General features: G+C 41.8%; 1 protein-coding gene across 1 annotated transcript in view; it reads right to left on the bottom strand.

Annotated features, from left to right (window-relative positions):
• The window catches only part of RNF217 (ring finger protein 217), a 130,523-nt gene that overhangs the window by 21,393 nt on the left and 86,287 nt on the right, over positions 1–22,843 (bottom strand). The window contains exons 2-3 of the mRNA XM_073627191.1: positions 10,917–11,150; positions 8,558–8,722 (exon numbers count right to left, since the gene is read on the bottom strand). Coding sequence (XP_073483292.1) covers positions 8,558–8,722; positions 10,917–11,150 — 399 coding nt within the window. The remainder of the gene's footprint in view (positions 1–8,557; positions 8,723–10,916; positions 11,151–22,843) is intronic.

The following is a 22,843-nucleotide window of genomic DNA, read 5'->3' as shown; positions in this document are numbered from 1 at the left end:
TCAATCTATCCAATCAAGAGCCGAGAAGCCCGGCCAAAGAGGTAGAGCATGTCTCTGGCGTAGGAATTATGGGGTTCAGGTGAATAAGAACGGTGGTGCTGGTCAGTGACAGAAGTTTTTTCACCTTAATGTATAGAATGCATTAAGGTGAAAACACGAGGCTTTACACAACCCCTTTAAAGTAGTTCTAAAGACAGAAGGTTTTTCATCTTAATGTATTAAGATAAAAACCCTTCCGGGTGCAGCCGCCACCCCAACCCCCCCCCCCCCCCCCCCCCCTTAATACTTACCTGAGCTTCATCTTGATCCAGCGAAGTGTGTGAGAGCAGCGGCTGTCCTGGGTCTCCCTCTCCTCATTAGCTCACACAGCAGCGGGAGCCACTGGCTCCTGCTGCTGTCAATCACAGCCAGAGTTAATGGGGGTGGCCGAGCTGTGCTGTGTGTGTGAATGGACTATGTCCATTCACAGGAGCGCAGCTCAAGAGGCTTGCTATTGGGGGCACTCAGCAGGGAGGAGGAGCAAGGACTGCTAGCGAAGGAACCAAAAAGAAGAGAAGAGGATAGGGCTGCTCTGTGAAAAAAACATTACACAGAGCAGGTAAGTATAACATGCTTGTTATTTAATTTGTTAAATTACAACCTTTAGAATCACTAAGAAAAATTCACACAGGGAAGAGAAAAGAAGGACTAAATTTGACTTTTATAGGAACGCTTGCCTTTTACATATAACAACCAGCAGCTATCATCACTAGGTCTACTTATTGATCAGATTTTTAGTTTTCAGTGAATGCATCTGACTATGCATTTCATAGCGATCGTATGGTCCATCTGATGTGCCCAGGTTGGTAAGAGGTTTAATATAGTTTCCAGGTCACCAACAGCAATCCTGCCAGATGGTCAAAAAATAAACATAATAATGAAATCATCCACTCACCCACATATGGCTAATATATACAAAAATAAAAATGTGTGAATTCTAATTTTATGAATGTAGCAGTAACAGTTGGTAATCTACAATCCATATGGAATACGTAATCACCCCTCCAAAACACTTTATCTTTTCTCAATCTCCAACTGTTCTGCAATACAGGGTATTCCATTCTCCAACTGCTTATCCCACCCACTGCTGTAATCCTCCTGGTAATCCGGATTACATTTGTGAAGGTGACAGGGAAAACGGACTGACAGTATCAAATGAATAATGTATTGGTTTCTGTGGCCCAATAACGAGACATAGGTTTTCTAGGACAGATGGCTGAATGCTGTATAATCAGGGAGTGCAAACATCTGCATTACCCCAAGAAGAATTAGAAAATGCTGCCCATCTTTTAACACAATTCCTCATTCCCTATTTAGCTATCAAGCATGGATATCTAACATGCCATGCACACTATCGAGCCTGCCTCTTTCTGGAATACCTAGGTTTTCAAAATATTCATATCATCTAGGCTGGCTTCACACCTTTTTTTGTGATAACATAAGGTAAAGCCTACATTTTAATACATTACAATAAAGTAGGGCAATATGCAGAATATGTGGTGTTATGGTGCATTACTATTTATTTTGACTGGCACCCCAACAGACATATACAGTAGAAATGAATGCTTCTGTGCTGAAGGGCAGCACAATGCACACATTTGAATGCTCTGTACAATACGATGTACAGCAATGGCAAAAATAGCACAGGTGCATTTTGGGGCTTTGAGGACTATTGAAAGTCCCTTAAAAGTGAATGCCTCAACACACTAAAATGCTAGTGAAGTACCGTATTTATCGGAGTATAACACACACATTCATTTTAAGAGGGAAGTTTCAGGACAAAAAAAAAAAAAAAAAACTTAAAATTTTAAATAAGGAACTTTGAAGCAAAATAAGGGTCAGTGCCCATCTGCAACCTCACAAGTGCCATCAATGCAGCAGCCTGATCAATGCCCGTCTGCAGCCTCACCATTGCCATCAATGCAGCAGCCTCACCCTCACCATTGCCATCAATGCAGCAGCCTCACCCTCACCATTGCCATCAATGCAGCAGCCTCAGCCTCACCATTGCCATCAATGCAGCAGCCTCACCATTGCCATCAATGCAGCAGCCTCACCATTGCCATCAATGCAGCAGCCTCACCATTGCCATCAATGCAGCAGCCTCACCATTGCCATCAATGCAGCAGCCTCACCATTGCCATCAATGCAGCAGCCTCACCATTGCCTTCAATGCAGCAGCCTCACCATTGCCTTCAATGCAGCAGCCTCACCATTGCCTTCAATGCAGCAGCCTCACCATTGCCTTCAATGCAGCAGCCTCACCATTGCCTTCAATGCAGCAGCCTCACCATTGCCTTCAATGCAGCAGCCTCACCATTGCCTTCAATGCAGCAGCCTCACCATTGCCTTCAATGCAGCAGCCTCACCATTGCCTTCAATGCAGCAGCCTCACCATTGCCTTCAATGCAGCAGCCTCACCATTGCCTTCAATGCAGCAGCCTCACCATTGCCATCAGTGCAGCCTGATCGATGCCCATCTGCGGCCTAGAGGGGACAGGGAGGGGGGCGGGACGAGCGCTCACAGATTAAATAAAATGAGAATATCCCATAATAGACAGAACAGTGGTCCAATGGTGGCCCAGGAGACGGGACTTCCTATTACAGAGGCCGCCAAGTAAACAGGAGATTCTCACTGTATGTAATCTGACGGTGCTCGTCCCTGTCCCCTCCCAGGCAGCTAAACTTGAAGTATTGGCGTATAACACGCACACGCTATTTGCACTCGATTTTCATGGTGAAAAAGTGAGTGTTATACGCCAATAAATACAGTAGTTGCCTACAGGAAATCTAGCTCAACGATTGCCCTCTGTAGCTTTTATTTTAGCACTAGATTATAGAAAACACTGAAGATCATCTTGTGTTTCATCTGAAAACAGAACGTCAACTCCAAACAATGGTAGAAATCAATAACAAAGTGTGTTTATGCTTTTTTCTGTCTGCTCAGGACTGCACCAGAGTTGGGCTCATTACTGGGGGTTTCCCCACCTGCTCTGATCAGATGGCCATCGAGGCTTTTTTACCTTAGGCAATGTGAAACTGTAAACTTTGGCCTTTAGTCAAATCAAAGGTGTTGCTCAAACAAAAGCTTTTATCTCAAAGAACAAGCAGTTGTCAGTCCTGTCTTTCAAAAACACACAGATCACATACGGAGGACACAGATGAAAAATAAAACCACTGTGGATGGAGCAGAGTTGCTTTGTAGTATGGAGGAAGGGATGGTTAGAAGGTCAAGAAATGGGCAGGTGTAATAGATTACTTTAGTGCTGTGGTAGAAAACATTTTGAATGATAATCATTTGTTAGAAAACAGATAACCACTTGTGGGCTGTTGGGAAGAAAGACTGGCCCAGTTAAATAACCTCTGGTTACAAAGCAGCCTTTTGCTGCAATGCCATGTAAATTATTAATGGGAGAGTGACGTTGAGTGTAAATACAGATCCAAAGCAATCCTGCTGACAAAAGAGAACAGAGAGAGAGCAGCTCACCTATCACCTTCACCCGGTTACACAAGAGCAGCTAAAAGGATTCTGACATGGAATGCTTTGACATATCTGCATTAAAAGAGCAATCCGCTGACAGATGCTCATATGAGGGGAAACGGACATCTAGGAAGTCAAAGTATCTCCGTTCTTAAAAGAGCATTAACGTTAACATGCTGACCCAGTGGAGACTCTGACCATGTATGATAACATCATTTCTATACATACATTTCTATACATAGCACAAGAAGGCTCGATCAGCCTCTGTGGAGCATTGCTTGTGGTCCTCAGAGGAATATGTACCTCAAAATAAAAAAAAACAAAAAAAAGTGTGCTCTTTTCAGCGTATATGCTTTTATACGCAATAGTTGACAGCACATCTTACATTCACAAGAAAAGCAAACTGAACAGCGGTGATCGTTTAATTATTGTCCCTCTAAACTAAGCGTCTTTACTGGACAAAATGTAATATTAATATATATTTTCTCTTTCACTTAGAATGTGCTCATAAGTTTACATACCCTGGCAGAAGTAATGATTTCTTGGCCATTTTTCAGAGAATATGAATAACAAACTTTTCTTTCACTCATGGTTAGTGTTTGGCTGAAGCCATTTGTTATCAATCAACGGTGTTTACTCTTTTTAAATCATAATGACAACAGAAACTAGGCAAATGACACTGATCAAAAGTTTACATACCCTGGTGATTTTGGCCTGATAACATGCACACAAGTTGACATAAAGGGGTTTCAATGGCTATTAACAAGGTAACCATCCTCACCTGTGATCTGTTTGCTTGTGATGGGTGTGTGTGTGTGTGTGTGTGTGTGTGTGTGTGTGTGTGTGTGTGTGTGTGTGTGTGTGTGTGTGTGTGTGTGTGTGTGTGTGTGTGTGTAAAAGGTCAATGAGTTTCTGGACTCCTGACAGACCCTTGCATCTTTCATCCAGTGCTGCACTGACGTTTCTGGATTCTTAGTCACAGGGCAAGCAAAAGTATTGTCAAAGGATCTGTGGGAAAGGTAGTTGAAATCAGGAAAGGGATATAAAAAGATATCCAAGGAATTGAGAATGCCAAACTCTAATCAAGAAGTGCAAAATGAGGGGTTCTGTTAAAACCAAACCACGGTCAGGTAGACCAACTAAAATTTCAGCCACAACTGCCAGGAGAATTGTTCGGGATGCAAAGAAAAACCCACAAATAACTTCAGGTGAAATTCAAGACTCTCTGAAAACATGTGGTGTGGCTGTTTCAAGATGCACAATAAAGGAGGCAATTGAAGAAAGATGGGCTGAGTCGCCAGAAGAAATCCATTACTACGCAAATGCCACAAAGTATACATCTTACAATACGTCAAACAGCACATAGACAAACCTCAAACCTTCTGGCACAAAGTCATTTGGAGTGATGAGACCAAAATTTAGCTTTTTGTCCACAACCATAAACGCTACATTTAGAGAGGAGTCAACAAGGGCTATGATGAAAGGTACACCATTCCTACTTTGAAACGTGGAGGTGGATCGCTGATGTTTTGGGGATGTGTGAGCTACAAAAGCTACAGGAAATGTGGTCAAAATTGATGGCAAGATGAATGCAGTATGTTAGCAAAAAATACTGGAGGAACATTTGCATTCATCAGCCAGAAAGCTGCGCATGGGATGTACTTGGACATTCCAACATGACAATGATCCAAAACACAAGGCCAAGTCGACCTGTCATTGGCTACAGCAGAATAAAGTGAAGGTTCTAGAGTGGCAATCTCAGTCTCCTGACATCAATATCATTGAGCCACTCTGGGGAAGATCTCAAAACGTGCAGTTCATGTAAGACAGCCCAAGAATTTACAGGAACTGTAAGCTTTTTGCCAAGAGGAATGGGCAGCTTTACCATCTGAGAAGATAAAGACCCTCATCCACAAATACCACAAAAGACTTCAAGCTGTCATTGATGTTAAAGGGGGCAATACACGGTATTAAGAACTGGGGTATGTAAATTTTTGATCAGGGTCATTTGCCTAGTTTCTGTTGTCATTATGATTTAAAGAGAGTAAACACAGTTGATTGATAATAAATGGCTTCAGCCAAACACTAACCATGAGTGAAAGAAAAGTTTCTCTGAAAAATGGCCAAGAAATCATAAATTCTTCCAGGGTATGTAAACTTATGAGCACAACTGTAGTTTTGCATAGCAGAAAAGGATGATGGGGCTTAAAAATTCAGTACTTTAACCCTCTTGGGCATGGAGTTCACTAGTTTCCCAGGTTGCCACTGGAGTCCTCTTCCACTCCTCCATGATGACATCACGGAGCTGGTGGATGTTAAAGACCTTGCGCTCCTCCACCTTCTGTTTGAGGATGCCCCATAGATGCTCAATAGGGTTTAGGTCTGGAGACATGCTTGGCCAGTCCATCACCTTTACCCTCAATTTCTTTAGCAAGGCAGTGGTCGTCTTGAAGGTGTGTTTGGGTTCATTATGTTGGAATACTGCCCTGCAGCCCAGTCTCCGAAGGGAGGGGATCATGCTCTGCTTCAGTATGTCTCAGTACATGTTGGCATTCATGGTTCCCTCAATGAACTGTAGCTCCCCAGTGGGGGCAGCACTCATGCAGCCCCAGACCATGACACTCTCATCACCATGCTTGACTGTAGGCAAGACATACTTGTCTGTGTACTCCTCACCTGTTTGCCGCCACACACGCTTGACACCATCTGAACCAAATAAGTTTATCCTGGTCTCATCAGAACACAGGACAAGGTTCCAGTAATCCATGTCCTTAGTCTGCTTGTCTTCGGCAAACTGCGGGCTTTCTTGTGCATCATCTTTAGAAGAGGCTTTCTTCTGGGACGACAGCCATGCAGACCAGTTTGATGCAGCCTGCGGTGTATGGTCTGAGCACTGACAGGCTGAACCCCCACCCCTTCAACCTCTGCAGCAATGCTGGCAGCACTCATATGTCTATTTCCCAAAGACAACCTCTGGATATGACGCCAAGCATTCAACTTCTTTGGTCGACCATGCCGAGGCCTGTTCTGAGTGAAACATGTCCTGTTAAACCGCTGTATGGCCTTGGCCACCGTGCTGTAGCTCAGTTTCAGGGTCTTGGTAATAATCTTATAGCCTAGGCCATCTTTATGTAGAGCAACAATTCTTTTTTTTTTTTTTTCAGATCCTCAGAGAGTTCTTTGCCATGAGGTGCCATGTTGAACTTCCAGTGACCAGTATGAAAGAGTGAGAGCGATAACACCAAATTCAACACACATGCTCCCCATTCACACCTGAGACCTTGTAACTCTAACAAGTCACATGACACCGGGGAGGAAAAATGGCTAATTGGGCCCAATTTGGACATTTTCACTTAGGGGTGTACTCACTTTTGTTGCCAGTGGTTTAGACATTAAATGGCTGTGTTGAGTTATTTTGAGGGGACAGCAAATGTTGTATACTCACTACTTTACATTGCAGCAAAGTGTCAGTTCTTCAGTGTTGTCATAAGAAAAGATATAATAAAATATTTACAAAAATGTGAGTAGAGAGAGAGAGAGAGAGAGAGAGAGAGAGAGAGAGAGAGAGAGAGAGAGAGACAGAGAGACAGAGAGAGAGAGAGAGAGAGAGAGACAGAGAGACAGAGAGAGAGACAGAGAGAGAGAGACAGAGACAGAGAGAGAGACAGAGACAGAGAGAGAGACAGAGACAGAGAGACACAGAGAGAGAGACAGAGAGAGAGAGAGAGAGAGAGAGAGAGAGAGAGAGAGAGAGAGAGAGAGATCTATATCTATCTATATATCTATCTATCTATCTATCTAGAGATACATACACACACACACACACACACAGTCGTGCTCAAAAGTTTGCATACCCAATCGTTTTTTGGATCCTTTTTAAAAGATCAGAAATCACCTAAATGGCCCTGATAAAAAGTTTACATACCCTGGAATGTTTGGCCTTGGTACAGACACAGAAGGTTGCACACACGGGTTAAAATGAAAATTAAAGGTTAATTTCCCACATTTGTGGCTTTTTAAATCACAATTAGTGTCTGTGTATAAATAGTCAATGAGTTTGTTAGCTCTTGCATGGACGCACTAAGCAGGCTAGACACTGAGCCATGAGGAGCTAGAAAAGAACAGTCAAAACACCTGCGTAACAAGGTAATGAAACTTTACAAAGATGGCAAAGGATTTAAAAAGATATCCAAAGCCTTGAATATGCCAGTCCGTACTGTTTAATCACTTATTAAGAAGTGGAAAATTAGAGGCTCTTTTGATACCAAGCCAAGGTCAGGTAGACAAAAGAAAGATTACAGCCACAACTGCCACAGGAACTAGAGCTATAGATATATAGCCTTAAGCCTGGTACACACTGACAGTATGAGGAGTCTGAGGAGCTCATTGTACTACGTGATGCTAGTATGGTATCTCTCCGCAGAGCTATTGTGTTCTGACAGGAGGACTGCTGCCCCCTGCCAGAACACACCAGTAAGCGTTTACAGCCCTTGGCTGTGAGCGCTGATCAGATGCTGGTCGGCTGCTGTTTTTCCAGCATGCCCATTGAACAGAAGACAGAAATTCGGCCGGCTTCTGTCGGAAAGGCTGCTGTACACACAGACTGAATGTCGGTTTCTGTTGAACTGACCAGTACTCAGTCCATGTGTGCCAGGCTTTAATCAGAAGCATTTCCTACATAAAGATGAAGAAGAGGGGGAAAAAAAACAAAACAATGCCTAACAATTCACAGAGATGTCTCACTGATCCCATGGTGAGAAATCAGATTGCACTGTTAAATATAATCCGGGAAAGCAGAAATTCCCTTTATTGGACTCTTCCATAGCGTAAAACAAAGGATCCATCACCAAAAGCACAGCTGCCAACTTCTTCCAGTGAGCTCTAACGCTGCATTCGTCAACAACCTTCGGGATGCCAAGCAATGTATTCTCTTTGCATTGTATTGAGCTAAATAAGCACTACAAATTCCATTTGCATTATTGCAGTCCTATTTTACCAGCATAAATGCATGAACGACCTGAACATGTAATTACTCACCTTACATCGAGGACATTTCTGGGCATTTCTTTGCCCATGTTCAATTTCATTGGCCCAGTGCCGTAATAGCTTGTCCCCTTTCTTGTAATCTCTACAATTAACACCTTCATGCCAGGGAGAATGGCACTTAAAACACCATACAAATTGGCAAGATGGGCACTGAATCTGGCAAGAGGAAATAAAAAGAAAAAACGTAAATTTAAGTTAGGACACCATAAAAGAGGGTCAGACAGCACACTAATCATTATGTTTAAAATTATGTTACTGCAGTTTTCCAGTATACTTTAACAAAGAACTTGTGATTCGCTAACTATACAAAAGAGTACATAGCCACTTTTTGCCAATTCATCCAACCCCAATTAGGCCACATGCTATGAGAAAACGGGACAGTTTGCTACTCTTTACTTACTGAAGAATGTTGAAGGGGTCTACAAGTAAAATGTGGACCCAGGGAGAGTCTTTCACTGATGACTATTCTATTCCACGACGCACATCAGGATGGAATAGATGCAATTTGAACAGACTAGGTTGGTGATGTCGAACCTTGGCCTCCCAGATTTTTTGGAACTACATTTCCCATGATGCTCATGCACTTTGCAGTGTAGTTGAACATCATGGGAAATGTAGTTCCAAAACATCTGGGGTGCCAAGGTTCAACATCACTGGACATAAATGACGTATGACCTGAACACATCAAAATTGCATACAACCAAATTAATATATTGATGTGTATGGTCAGCTAAGGTATAACTTTTTTGTCATAAATCAATATGCAACTCCCAATTTCCCTTGTTGGACCCATGTTTTACCTACCCCTGATTATATGGAAGAAGGTAAGTCTGACCTTACAGATTCTACTTTTCTCTCACGAGTGGCTGGAGAAGATTTATTAAGTACTGTACTTGATAATATGTGCACAATTTGAAACCGTGCTGGACCACTGCCCTCATAATTTACCTTGTATGTTTAGGTTTTGTTTTTTAAATATTTTAAAAAACTTTCATGAAAACAAAGTTAAAAATGCATGATAAAATTTTGTTCAGAATTTACAGAAAGTGCACATTTAACAAATGATGACATCTTGAATTAAAGGGTTATTCTATGCAGTCCATGAACACTATTCCGTTATTTTAAGCACATACATTTATATACCTCCTTTTGTAAAATTGAGTAAAGCCTGCCCCAAACACTTCTGATATTTTTCATAGCTCCATACTGTCCTCTCTCTAGCAAAGAATAGCCATTAGGGTAAGTGCCCCCTATCAGTACAAAGAGGGAGCACTGAGCTGTGCTCTCATTTGCTCAGCGGCTGTGACTGGAAAGAAAGCCTAAGTTTAAGCAGGCATGGTGATCACATGACTGGGAACTCTGCCGACTGGCTCCCAATCAGTGGAGGCCCTGAGCTATCAGTGACACAGCCCTAGCCTAAAAAGAGTGTAGATTCATTTTCCCACAATATATGAGTGAATGTTCTGGGGAATATTAATCTACAGATTTGTAGACAGGAAGGTATTAGGGCTCTCATGCACACTGGAAAATTAGCTCCTCTCGGTACCTGCATTTACTTCTGCTGCAATCATATTTATATATACCAATTTACTTCTTTAAAACTTTAACCACAAAATAGAAAAATACTCTGTTATAATGAGTTAGAACAAAAAAAATGGATCATTTAAATGAAATGTTCCTGTATGAAAATAAAACCTTAAATAAACTGAATTGGTATGAATTTCAGTGACAGTGCATAGGTAGCATGCATTGCAATGTATAGTTATCTAACTAATTTATACTACATTAGGTTCATTTACTACATTATGCAACTGCTCCACATACTTAAACCTTTTAACATGCTACAGTTAAGTCAATAGGTTGGTATGCTAAAAATGAATGTGATCCCTTCATAATCCTAAAGGGAATGTGTTCAGTTTGGTTCTAAAGAAAACAGAATTCAAAATCAGGTCGTTCCTCTTATGGCTACACAGACCAGCTAAATCAAACTGATGCCTCAACATTTATTCATGATTTTTTAATATGCTATAGTCTAGTCTCTCCCTGTGCAAATTTGTCATGTGCTTTTCCCCTTTAAACGTTCTTAAAGATGACATGAGAACAGATGCATTTTATAAAAAGGTGATTAATGATGGTAAGATCTATAAAAAAAATAAAACTGAAAACCATAATATAAGCTAGGTATACAGATGGTATTTAAACCTGTTTAGAATCATTTAGCCTGTAATTAAACATTTTTTGATCATTTCCAAGGCACTTCCCCTGAAATGAAATGGCTGTTAATGCCACAGTAATCCGTGCCCTACTTTTAGGATCACTAATCTAAGTGTCATTGGCTACACATGCTCACTTTGAACTTGCTCTCGGCTTTGGTCGGTGTTGGAATGTGACCCTTCCTTTTAAAGGTCGTAAAGTGCTTGCACTGCGGGCAGGGTTTGGTGCTGGAGTCGATGTGGCTAAGTTCCAGGAAGTACTTGTACTTGATGATGTCATCATGTGGCAGGCTGTATAAGATGGTGGATTCATCCAGATGTTTATTGCACTCGGTTATGGGGCATTTAATCTCCACTTGTCCAAGTTGCACCTGTGAAGTCAAAACATCAGATGACGTTAAAATACCCATTTATGGGCTTGCAAACTCATAAGGGTTAAAACTTCAAGCAGATAAAAAAAAAAAAAAACACACAATTTGGTTATGTATTCATTTTAAAAAAGTACATTTATTTTTAAATTACCTGAATCTGACTTGTAATCCATCATACAGAGCATCTCAAACTGGGAAAGAGGGGGGCAAAACAAGGCGTTATTCTCCTGTGATGCATATACATATGCTGATAGGAGAAAAAAGCAAGGTGACTTTTATTGCCATCTGTATCCTCATTGGAGATTTTAAACTCACTTCCTGCCAGGATGGACAAGGAAAAGGTGGGATCTCTCACTGATAGGGACAAAGACAGCAACAAAAGCACATTTAGTTAGTAGAGTAAGGAAGGGTTTGAACATCTATGGAGGTTTTTATTGCTCAGTGTCCTAATGTGCTGGGAACACCTACACCATAATTCTCTCTGGTGTCATTCAGACAGGACGGCGAGTGTAGACAAAGTAAGCAATAAAAAACAGATTCCAGATTCTCACTCTTACTCTATTAAAAAACTAAAATGTGTTTTGGCTGAAGTTAGGCTTTAACCAATTAAGCAAAGTGTTATCTTTTTGTGACCCTTTTTTCCATAGGTTACATTGACCATTTGGTGGTCATAACCTTCAAGTGTTACTAAAAGGTTTTAAAATGTTATTGCACAGAGCGGTCCAGAACCACTTCCAGGGTCCCCCCTGATGCTCTCTGCTCCTCCTATTAAGTGTCTGTGCCCATAGCAAGCGTTTGCTATAGGGGTAGATGTGCAGGCTTGCTCCCAAGTCGGGCTCTGTGTCTATAAACGCAGATAGTGCGGCTGGGCCCCACAGATAAAGAGCAACTCTTACACCTACCCCCCCCCCCCACTTGATTTGATTGACAGCAGGAGGAACCAATGGTTCCCACTGCGGCCTCCATGTCCACCAAGGAGAGAACAGCGATTCTGCTCTTGGGAACGGCACTGGATCGCAGGGATAAGAAACAGAGATTGGTCCCTCTGTACAGAGCCCTCTGTTGATTGTTAACACAGGTCTCTGGGCCGTGATTGGATACCACCAATCAGCAGGTCCCAGCCATGAATCATTGGCCTGGATCTGCTGACAGCCTTCCACTGAGTACAATCATGCCCAGGCCCTAAACCCTGAAGCAAACAGCGATGTACGCGTACGTTGCTTTGCCTGCACAAGCTGCCCGCCCACAGTACATTGCCTTAACCTAAAAGTGGTTGAGCATCGTTTTTTTTTAAATAACATACATGTTATACTTGCCTCCTCTGTGCAGTTGGTTTTGCCAGCTCCTGGCTCCTCCTCTTCTCGAGTGCCCCCACAGAGCCACATTACATGGGGGCACTCATGTGGGCGTGCTCCTGAGTCCTGCTGCTGCGTCCATTGACACAGACAGCAGCACTCAGCCGCGCCCCCAGCTCCCGTTTCACTGGGTTTAATTGGCAGCAACGAGAGCCAATGGCTCCTGCTGCTAACAATATATCCAATAAGGACCCAAGACAGCGGCTGGAGCTGCTGTGCTCCTCCCCGGAACTATCGGGTTCTGGTAAGAAATACCATTCCATATTTCAAAATATAGAGGATTATTTCTGATTTTAGGGCAGTGGGCAAAGCCATACAAATAAGTTCCTTTTTTGCCCCAGTGGCCAACTGCACATCCAGAATCTCTGGTATACAGCGCATACAGCCATTAATTCCAAACTGTATACAGCTGTTTCAGGCTATTTGGCCATCATCAGTGCAACATATGGAAATCATCTCTTCTATAAAGTAATATACCGCACTAACAAAGGCCGAAAAGCTTGAAGCAGCTGTATACAGTTTGGAATAAACGTCTGTATCCATACTGTATACTAGAGATTTTGGATGTCCAGTTGAAAAGAATACCATAAGACTCACACCTAAATGTTGCATTTAGAAAGACTAATGATAAAAAAGAAACACCTCACAAAGCAGGGTGAATATAAATCAATGATTAAAAAAAAAAAAAAATTGCAAATCTATGTACGCTACAAACTGTATGATTGAATCCCTGTTTTACTAACTTGACAGCTTATTATTCTAAATAGGAAATCTTCATTTTGTTTGCAAATATTAAACATTCTAACTACCAGCAAGAATAAGTCCTTACATTTAAAGAGCACCTGTCATTTCAGATCCATCATGGCAGCTCCTGTTAGCAGACCTGCTGCCGCCACGTCCCTCGCCTTGTTGTGTCAACTGCTGCATCACCAGCTGTCCCATTAAAGTGAATGGGACTGTTGGTGAAAAAAAAGCAAATCAGAGGAGGAGCCGCTGTGGGACAGAGATGACAATTGCTCTTTAAAAGTGATGATTTAAATCAAGCCTTTTTACTAGTGATTTAAATTGTGATTTAAAATTGAGTCGATTTAAATCAAATCCACCCTGCTAGCAAAATATGGCGCCTGTTATAAGCACATCCTGGTAGAGATCCCATATAGATGGATGGCAGATCACGTCATTCCAGGAAACCGCCTCACTGCCGCTGGCCAGATGTCAGAAACCTTAAAGCAAGCTCGGGACAAAAGACCAGGAAGCCAGGGATCTCAGTGGAGCTCAGGGCTGGAAGTGATGTCAGATGTTGCTGGAGCACAAAAAGGGTGGTGGCTGCGCATTTTGGAGCTGTCCAGGTACCTTTCTCAGAAGTTTCCATCCATGATTTAGGGCTCATGTACATAGGCATCCTGAGTTATACAATGTAAAAGTAAGTTGTCCAAGCTCTGTAAGCAAGTAATGTTTGTATAACATTTAAAATGCGTACAAGCATAGTGTGTTCATGCAGCCCATTGATTAATTGGTAGGACACAGGTGGCTCCTGCCACCTAGGATCCTTGGTTGCCAAAATGCAGGCAACTATTGCCGCCTAGCATCCTTACATTTAACCAAAAGAATAAAAGTGCCACTGGTACCTCACCTCAGCTGGCGATAGATCAAGATAACTATATTAAAGTAAAATACCCCTTGTACTATCATATAAACCGTCACCCCTATAATAATGGTTTAAGGAGGAGAGGAACATGATCCTCCAGATTAGCAGCAGTATATAATTAAGAAGACTACAGGTCCACAAGAATAGAGGAATCAACCGGTATACTAATTTACAGCTTTATTGAGTTACAAAAAAAATAGATATGTAAAAAAATGTGTGTACACCACCAACATTACAAAGAATTAAAATTACAACGTTGTCATACCCGACAGGCAGCTGCTGCAGACATGCATCCACACATACATAAAAAAAAAAAAAAAAGTACAGGAATTGGTGAAGTATATGGCACGAATAAAACAAACTGCAGTAATAGGGATTATCTCTCTGAAACCACCAATGGCAGTCCTGTACCCATAAGGTATCCGTCAGGAGCCATAAAAACCAGTGAGTGGCCAGTAGTAACCTGGAGTTAACGGGGTGTAGATGACTGGGAAGGCCCGCTAGAGCCAGATCTGTCTATTGCTTGTACATATACGTCAAGTTGTCAGTCCACAAGTAAGGAGCAGAAGTCTGCAAGCCGATGGTACAATCAAAACCAGACAGCTGGCCTGGCTGAGCAGGGCCGGTCTGAGGGCGGGTGCAGGCAGGTGAAGTATGCGTGCAGTAGTAATGATCGAAGCCAGGCTGCATGTGGGTGAGTTCATGTCCTATGGACAAGCATAAAACGGAGTCAGTCGGTAAATTCTTACCACTCCCCGGCAGCGCTGGTGTGTTCCTGTAAATCCTGGATAGGACTGGCTTCCATATAGGTCCGTCTCCCGTGCACCCCTCATCTCTGCTTCCCCGCACATATGGTGTCTCGCGGATACTTCCTGGCGTGGATGCACATGTCTGCAGAGTCCGGTCCAGAGATTGTCATCACTCTAACGCGATTCACTCACTGGAGCTTCTTCAGAGGCTTCATAGAGCTCCAGATTAATACCTTATGGGTACAGGACTGTCACTGCTGATTTTGTAGATATAATCCCCATTACTGTAGTTTGATTTATTCGTGCCATATACTTAACCAATTCCTGGTCTGGGTGTTTGATGTATGTATGGATGCATGTCTGCAGCAGCTGCCCGTCAGGTGTGACAACGTTGTCATTTTAAATTCTTTGTAGTGTTAGAGGTGTACACATTCTTTTTTTCATATCTATTTTTGTAACTCAAAGCTGTGAATTAGTATATCGGTTGATTCTAGCGGTCTATCATTGTTGGCTACTCGGACACAGGATGCTCATGTACCCCAATAAAAAGTACATTTATGCTGTACGTTGTATGAATTTTAATGTTGGCACAAGGATTATTTCTTAATAGACAGTACTGCCTAGTACAATTAAAGTGGTGCTAAAGGCAGAAGGTTTTTTATCTTAATGCATTCTATGCATTAAGATAAAAAACCTTCAGTGTGCAGCAGCCCCCCTCAGCCCCTAATACTTACCTGAGCCCCATCTCGATCCAGCGATGTTGCACGAGAGCCACGAAGTCCTCATTGGCTGAGACAGCGGCCTGGCGCCCTTGACTCCTGCTGCTACCATAGTCAGTAAGCCAACGAGGAGAAAGATGAGGCGGGACTGAGCCACGGATCCGTGTCTGAATGGACACACAGAGTAGTGGCATGGCTCCCCACATAGCAAGCTGCTTGCTGTGGGGGCAGGAGGGAGGGGCAAAGAGCGCTGGCGAGGGACCCAAGAAGAGGAGGATCTGGGCTATTCTGTACAAAACCACTGCAACAGAGCAGGTACGTATAATGTTATTTAAAAAAAAAAAAAAAAAAAAAAAAAAAAAAAAAAACCAGAGGACTTTAATATCACTTTAACAGAAATTGCATCCTATTTCTCTCATGACATGTTTACTTTAAACTGATTTGAAAGGCTCCCTCTTCCTCCTGACCTATTCTTACTTTACACTGGCTACAACCTGCAACCACTCCGTTGCTCTGTCATAGTCCTCACAAAATACTTCAAGGGATAGGGAAGCATTTGACTGCATGAAGAAAATGTCATCAACTCTGTGCAAGCTCCAATGGCATCTGACAGCACTTACAAAGGGTATGAACTCTGACTAAAGAATGGAGTGACAGAGAAGTGGGGAAAAGGGGAGTATTAGGGTCACCACACACATTACACAATCTGACCATATGTACAATCAAGTTTAGATTTACCAAAATTAATATGAGGACCTGTCTAATTTGTATCCAAGCAGGCAGGCCATTGCTGTACATTGGTCAGTCGGTAGCTTTCAATAAACTGTCACTTTGACCCGATTGGGTAAAGCGGTAGGGTGTTTTGAAGTGCTCATTTACCCCAGATGCAGTTTAATGAGTTTTTAAACGTAGTACAAATATGCAAAAAATAAATTAAAAAAACGAATGTACAGTACAATGAGCTAGTTTACACACCATTATGGTGATTTGACGTGAGATTAAGAAAAGAACAGCATGCCGTAATTTTTTGCACATATATGAAGACACCACAAATTTATGTAAATGCAACTTGGTAAAAAAAAGTCTAAAATAATACATAAATGTTGCCAAAAACGTATGGCCAACAAAAATGTAAAATATTCCTGTCCCTTCACTGCTAATTTCTTCACAATGTATGGAGGCAGGCATGCTTGTGATCCAAGCTGGACGTGTCTGCATTTTTTTCATCCTAACTACAAGGTAGGTGATAGGATTAGTGGTGTACACAAGATAGATAACCTTGTTTTTGCTTACAGGAAGTGACAAGGACATTACATTTCCAGCAAGACCAACAGGTATTGTCAGTACTTGTTAAAAATGTTCTTTTCCTATGTAAAATTAAAACCAGCACAGCCACCATATTAAAAGTGAACCCTTACATTGTAAAACACCCCATTTTTAAAACAAATGCAAGGCAAAACTATCTCTATGCATATAGACCTATATCCATCTATACACATACACACTGCAGAAATATAAGCACATTCTAAATACCTTTTCTTCCTTTTGTAATAAGTGATCACTACCTTTATGCTGAGCTGCATAGAATGCAAATGGGCCGTACACATGATAGGATTTTCCGATAACAAATGTTGGATGTGAGCTCGTTGTCGGAATGTCCGACTGTGTGTATGCTCCATAGAACATTTGTTGTCGGAATTTCAGCAAGCAAATTTTTTTAGAGAGCAGGATCCGAGCGTGTGTACACAATTCCGACGCACAAAAGTCCACCCATGCTCGGAATCAAGAAGAAGAGCCGCACTGGTTATTGAACTTCATTTTTCTCGGCTCGTCATACGTGTTGTATATCACCGCGTTCTTGACGTTTGGCATTTCTGACAACATTTGTGTGACCGTGTGTATGCAAGACAAGTTTGAGCCAACATCCTTCGGTAAAAAAATCCACAGTTTTGTTGTTGGAAAATCCTATCGTGTGTACATAGCTTTAGAGTGCTGGGGGGTATGTGGAGACTGCAGAGGGAGTCAGCAAGAGGCAGAACAGTACACCGATCTTCCCAGTGATTATCTGTGCCCAATGGGAGTACAGTAAGGCTGTGCTCCCAAGTAGAATGCAAAGAAGAAAACTGACCACACTGAGATGGATGTGCTCTAATGCTTGGTGTGGTCATTTTGAATAAGCAAGCAGGGGGACTGGCAGGATCACCAGTGATTCCACACAAATACAATACAAAGAGAAAAGGATACTTTTTTATACAAGTACATGGTACAACAGACACATATCATGAATATGAAATGTTGGGGTAAGATACACTTTATAGGCTGAAACAGATTACATTGTTGTTTTTAGGTTCAGAAGAGCTTTAGGCTTCATGCACACGAGACGCCAGTGCAAACTCTGCTGAACACATGTTTTTAAAAGCTGAAACTGGCGTTTAGAAACGCCTGTTTTGCCACTTTTGCATGCCGCATTTAACCGCGTTTGCATCTAGAAGCGTCTGCAGAGCAGAGAATGACATTTTGCAACCCAACTTTGGGGCCCGTATCTCAGGGCCACTTGGTGCTAGAAACCCTAAATTTGGTGTGCTAACGCAGTGGAACACTACAACATATCCAAAGCTGGGGTTCCTAGCATCAAGTGGCCCCAAGTTCAGGTCACAAATTGTCATTCTTTGCTGCAGAAAAGTGCTTGACATTTTGCGTCCCGATTTTGGGGCCCCGTATCTCGGGGCCACTTGGTGCTAGGAAACCCAACTTTGGATATGTTGTAGTGCTAGTTTAACTGTGTTTGCACACCAAATTTGGGGTTCCTAGCACCAAGTTGCCCCGCGATATGGGGCCCCAAATTTGGGTCGCAAAATGTCATTCTCTGCTGCAGTTTACCATCATATTTCTGTGTTTTCTGGTCCAAAAAATAGGGTTCCTTTAAAAACACTTCTAAAATCTAAACGCAGTACCAGCGTTTGGCATCTGATACGCAGAAAACTTTTGCGTCTGAACCCATTTTTTTGCTTCTGGAAAAACGAGGTTAAAACACAACTGCCTAAAAACGCCAAAAAACGAGACTGTGTACATGGACACACAGGATAACATTGAATTAGTTCAGGGGCAGTTGAAAAAAGTGTCCAACTGCCTCTGAACGCACGTTTAACAGTGTCTCGTGTGCATGAGGCCTTAAGTAGAAAGACTAGATTTTCCTACTAGCAGGGATCTACAGAGCTCTTTCAACTGACTAATCTAATCTACAAATCCCTACATTTAAAATAATAGCACACATAAGGAAGTACAAGAAAGTGTAAGAGAACATAAAATGAAATAATACAAACACTGCCATAATAATTCAACATAGGCACGCACTGAAAATACACAATGCTTTCTCTTTAACCTGGACATGCAAACATGGCAGTCATACATAGCAACTCGCTAAGCTCAATTCAACTCAGCCAGTTGGTCATTTTCTCAAAAAGCAGTTGCAAAAGATGTCTGCTGCTAACCAAGTCCTAAAACCAGCCAGGTTTGGCATTCATAAATGAAAATGTTGTACAGGGGGTCCCCGGGTTACGAACAAGTTAGGGACTGTAGGTTTGTTATTAAGTTGAATCTGTTTGTAAGTCGGAACAGGTACATTTTTTAAGTGTAGCTCCAGCCAAAAAAACTATTTTTAAGCTTTTTGGATAACATAGGGAAGGGTTATCACCCCTGTAACATTTGTTTTGCTGTCTGTGCCCCTGTTCAGAAGATTTCACCTCTTTTTCTGTCCCAATGACAATTGGATTTTGAAAATTTTGGGTTGTGGAAACAAGCCTTGGTGATAAAGCATCAGTGGAGGTACTTTTTCCCCATAATAGCTCTTACAGGAGTGAATTTCCCTTCCTAGGGGTAGATTTCCTCTCACTTCCTGTTGTCTCCCTCAGTCTGTAAGTAGGAGTTGTTTGTAAGTCAGATGTTTGTAACTAGGGGACCTCCTGTATTACTAAAACAAATACAACTATTAAAAGAAAAAAAAAAAAAAAAAGTGCATGTTAACTCATGCACAATTCTGTACAATGGATTTTACAGGGGTCAAACTTCATCAATGTTGACTAAAGAACAGTGTTGTTGTTTTGCATGACATAGCCTAGTAAGAACTGGTGCAAGCCAAGGCAGGCAACTTGTGACCCGCCGATGTCCTGTTTTAATCTGTTCAGCTTATGTTAAATTGACATACGACTGACAATTTCAACCTGAAGTATTTTCCTCTGTACAGACTGACACGGAGCAGCAGAGGTTTAAAAGCTTAGTCATACTTAATTACATTACATGCAAATAAACAAAAAAAAGGTTTAGTGCCAGCTAGAGCAGCACACAAACCAATCCAATGAACGAGGATCTAATTATTCAGTACAGTATAAATAGACAAATTATAGGTAAAATCTACTATGTGTCATTGCTTACATAAGAAGCAAGTAACATATTATATGTCAGGATTAAACGCCAATGATTTGTGTTACAGGAGCTCACCCTATTCAAGAGATCATTCAATGATGTCTTAAGAACTCTTAAGAATACTGTTTATATTTAATGAGCAGTTGGCATCAGGCCCAATATAACATAATTAACAAAATAGACCTCTCACTTTGGTTAACAATGTTATTTATAACATTGCTAATAGTGGTAGTAAACACGACTTGGACACTTGTACCGACAGGTACGTTTATAATAAAGCTTACCTGTGCCATGTCCCTGACTGACATGCACATGGCCCCATTCAAAAGGCCACAGCTAGTGAACCCAGAAGGAAGACCGGGTGAAAATGGAAGCCCTGTCGGCACTAACAGCGCTCTGCTGGAGGGCTTTGTTTAAAGGTAAGTTACACAGTTAGGTCTCTTGCACACTGCGGCTTAAAAAAGTTTTTTTTTTTTTTTTTTACTGAGCTCAAATACAGCCCATTATTTGTAATGTGCCTATGCACACAGGTGCGTCAACGAGCGCCGCACATTCTTCAGTAGAAAAATCTGCATGTTTGCTCAGTAATTTACGCCTCAAGCAAATGCTCATTTGCATATTATACAGAATAAGAACGCGAGCTTAAGCTTGCGTGAAATTGCACGAATGCATATACGTGAAAATGCAAATGCATACAAAAAGACACGCCTGAAATTATGTCTGAAAAAGCAGATGCTCAAACAGGGGGTATCATGTGCAAGAGGCCTTAATCTGGTTGGAAAAAAAAAAAAAAAAAAAAAAGACACCTGTCCATCCAGTTCAACCTACAGAGAAAAAAAGAAAACCCCCAACACCCTCAAATAGAAAACCTCAATATACACTATCCAACACCCATAGTTGATCCAGAGGAAGGTAATAATATGCCTTCCTCTATATGCAATGTATGATGCATACTATGCACATTATGACATTAACTTGGGAGGGAGTTTTTCTTTTTTTTCTTTTAAAAAGGGTAACTCCACTTTCGTGGGGGAAGATATATTGCAAATAAAGAAAAAATATTATAGCATATACAATTGTGACACAAGTCATATTTTAATTGAATGTTATTAAAAATTACCTTTCCTTTTCAATATGCAGCCGCTGTAATTTTCTGAGAATGCATTGCAATATGGCTACCTGGAGTTGTTCTGTACACAGAATGTGTACTGACCACTCCCCAGAAACATTTCCTGCCTGTGTGATTGGCTCACCAATTTTCCCAGAAGTCTGCACTAAGACCCCTTTCACACTGAGGCGCTTTACAGGCACTACAGCACTAAAAATAGCACCTGCATTGCGCCTGTAAAGAGCACCGCTCCTCGGGCTTTCACACTGGAGCGGTGCGCTTGCAGGATGGTAAAAAAAGTCCTGCAAGCCGCATCTTTGCAGCGCTGTAGGAATGGTGAATACACTGCTCCTAAAGCGCCCCTGCCCATTAAAAACAATGGGGCAGCGGCAGTTTTAACCCTTTTTTGTCCGCTAGAACTTAAAAATAGCACCGCTTTACCGCTGACGCCTAGGTGGCTCAGCGTGAAAGGGGTCTAAAGGGATACAGGCCAGCTGCTTTCCTCATTAGTGCTCTGCAGGTGCACACCTGATAGATAAGAGGAACATACAGGGGTTACTTCAGAACAAAAAAAAGGTAGGAATCTGCAACAAAGGTTGTTATAATCCTTGCAATATACATAGATCACCTAGAGGGGAATGTTTTTTTTCCTCAACAAAAGTGGAGTTACTCTTTAAGCAAGTTTACTACTGTTTAAAGAATGTCAGACTTTTTGGGTCTTATGAAAAAGTCACATTCTCCAGACTACTGTAGATATCAGACATTTTATAACTTGGTAATATAATTGGTCCAATAAAGTAATATGTGATATACAAATGATATCTATAGTTCTATATTCTTTTCTTCCAATCTTCCATCACACATGTCACCATATTCTATCTCCCATTCCCCACACTACCAGCATCTAGTAAAACGTAACCCACAGTTTGTTTAGTGTGCCGCTAAGGCCTGACCACTATGGGGAGCAGTGTGGGTGATGCTGCATCCACTGCAGGAGTGCCAGCAAGGGATGGAGCTCGTATCAGCTCCTGTAGACACTGGAAGTTCGAGAAGAAAGATCCCTGGTGTCACACATCCACAGTGTCCTACGGTGGTATCAGAGAAACAACCTCAGCCTGGGCTCCTGCCAGGCCACGTCCAACGTGTTTCACTCCGCCCCCCCCCCCCCCCCCCCCCCCCAGAGCTTAGTCATGGGGATCTAGTAAAAGGTCTGGGTGGATTTTATAGATTTTTAACAGGCCAAAACCATGCCAATAAGGCCATCATAAAAAAAATGTAGGGCACTGAAACGCATTGCATACTTACATTGCCATTCATTGCCTAAAAATGTTAGAAACTTACATAAAACTTTACTTTTTACTAAATGCCACAATTACATGAAGTATCAAAGGAAGATTAAAGCAGTTATGCAAGTCTCATGAAATAATAATTAGCAAAGCTTTTGTTACAGGTTGGACATTTTAGCTGTACTCCAGGTAACAAGAGAACCGTCTGAAAACAAGCTATTACAAGCTGTTAATCTCTTTGAGCATAGCAGTGACAGCCAACTTGTGTAGACAGGTGGGTTTAATGAAAGCGATCATTAATTACTGCTATGAATCCTCCTGGCAAGAGCCTGTTACTAGAAGCTTACTGACTTTTTCCCGTTCATCTGTAAAACTTATTGAGTATCAGAAATAAACCCTAGTGAAA

The sequence above is a fragment of the Aquarana catesbeiana genome, linkage group LG04 (assembly GCF_042186555.1).
Source record: "Aquarana catesbeiana isolate 2022-GZ linkage group LG04, ASM4218655v1, whole genome shotgun sequence".
In the NCBI taxonomy this organism is placed as follows: domain Eukaryota; kingdom Metazoa; phylum Chordata; class Amphibia; order Anura; family Ranidae; genus Aquarana; species Aquarana catesbeiana.
Note: the sequence above shows the minus strand (reverse complement) of the source record. Positions and strands in the feature narration are given on the sequence as shown.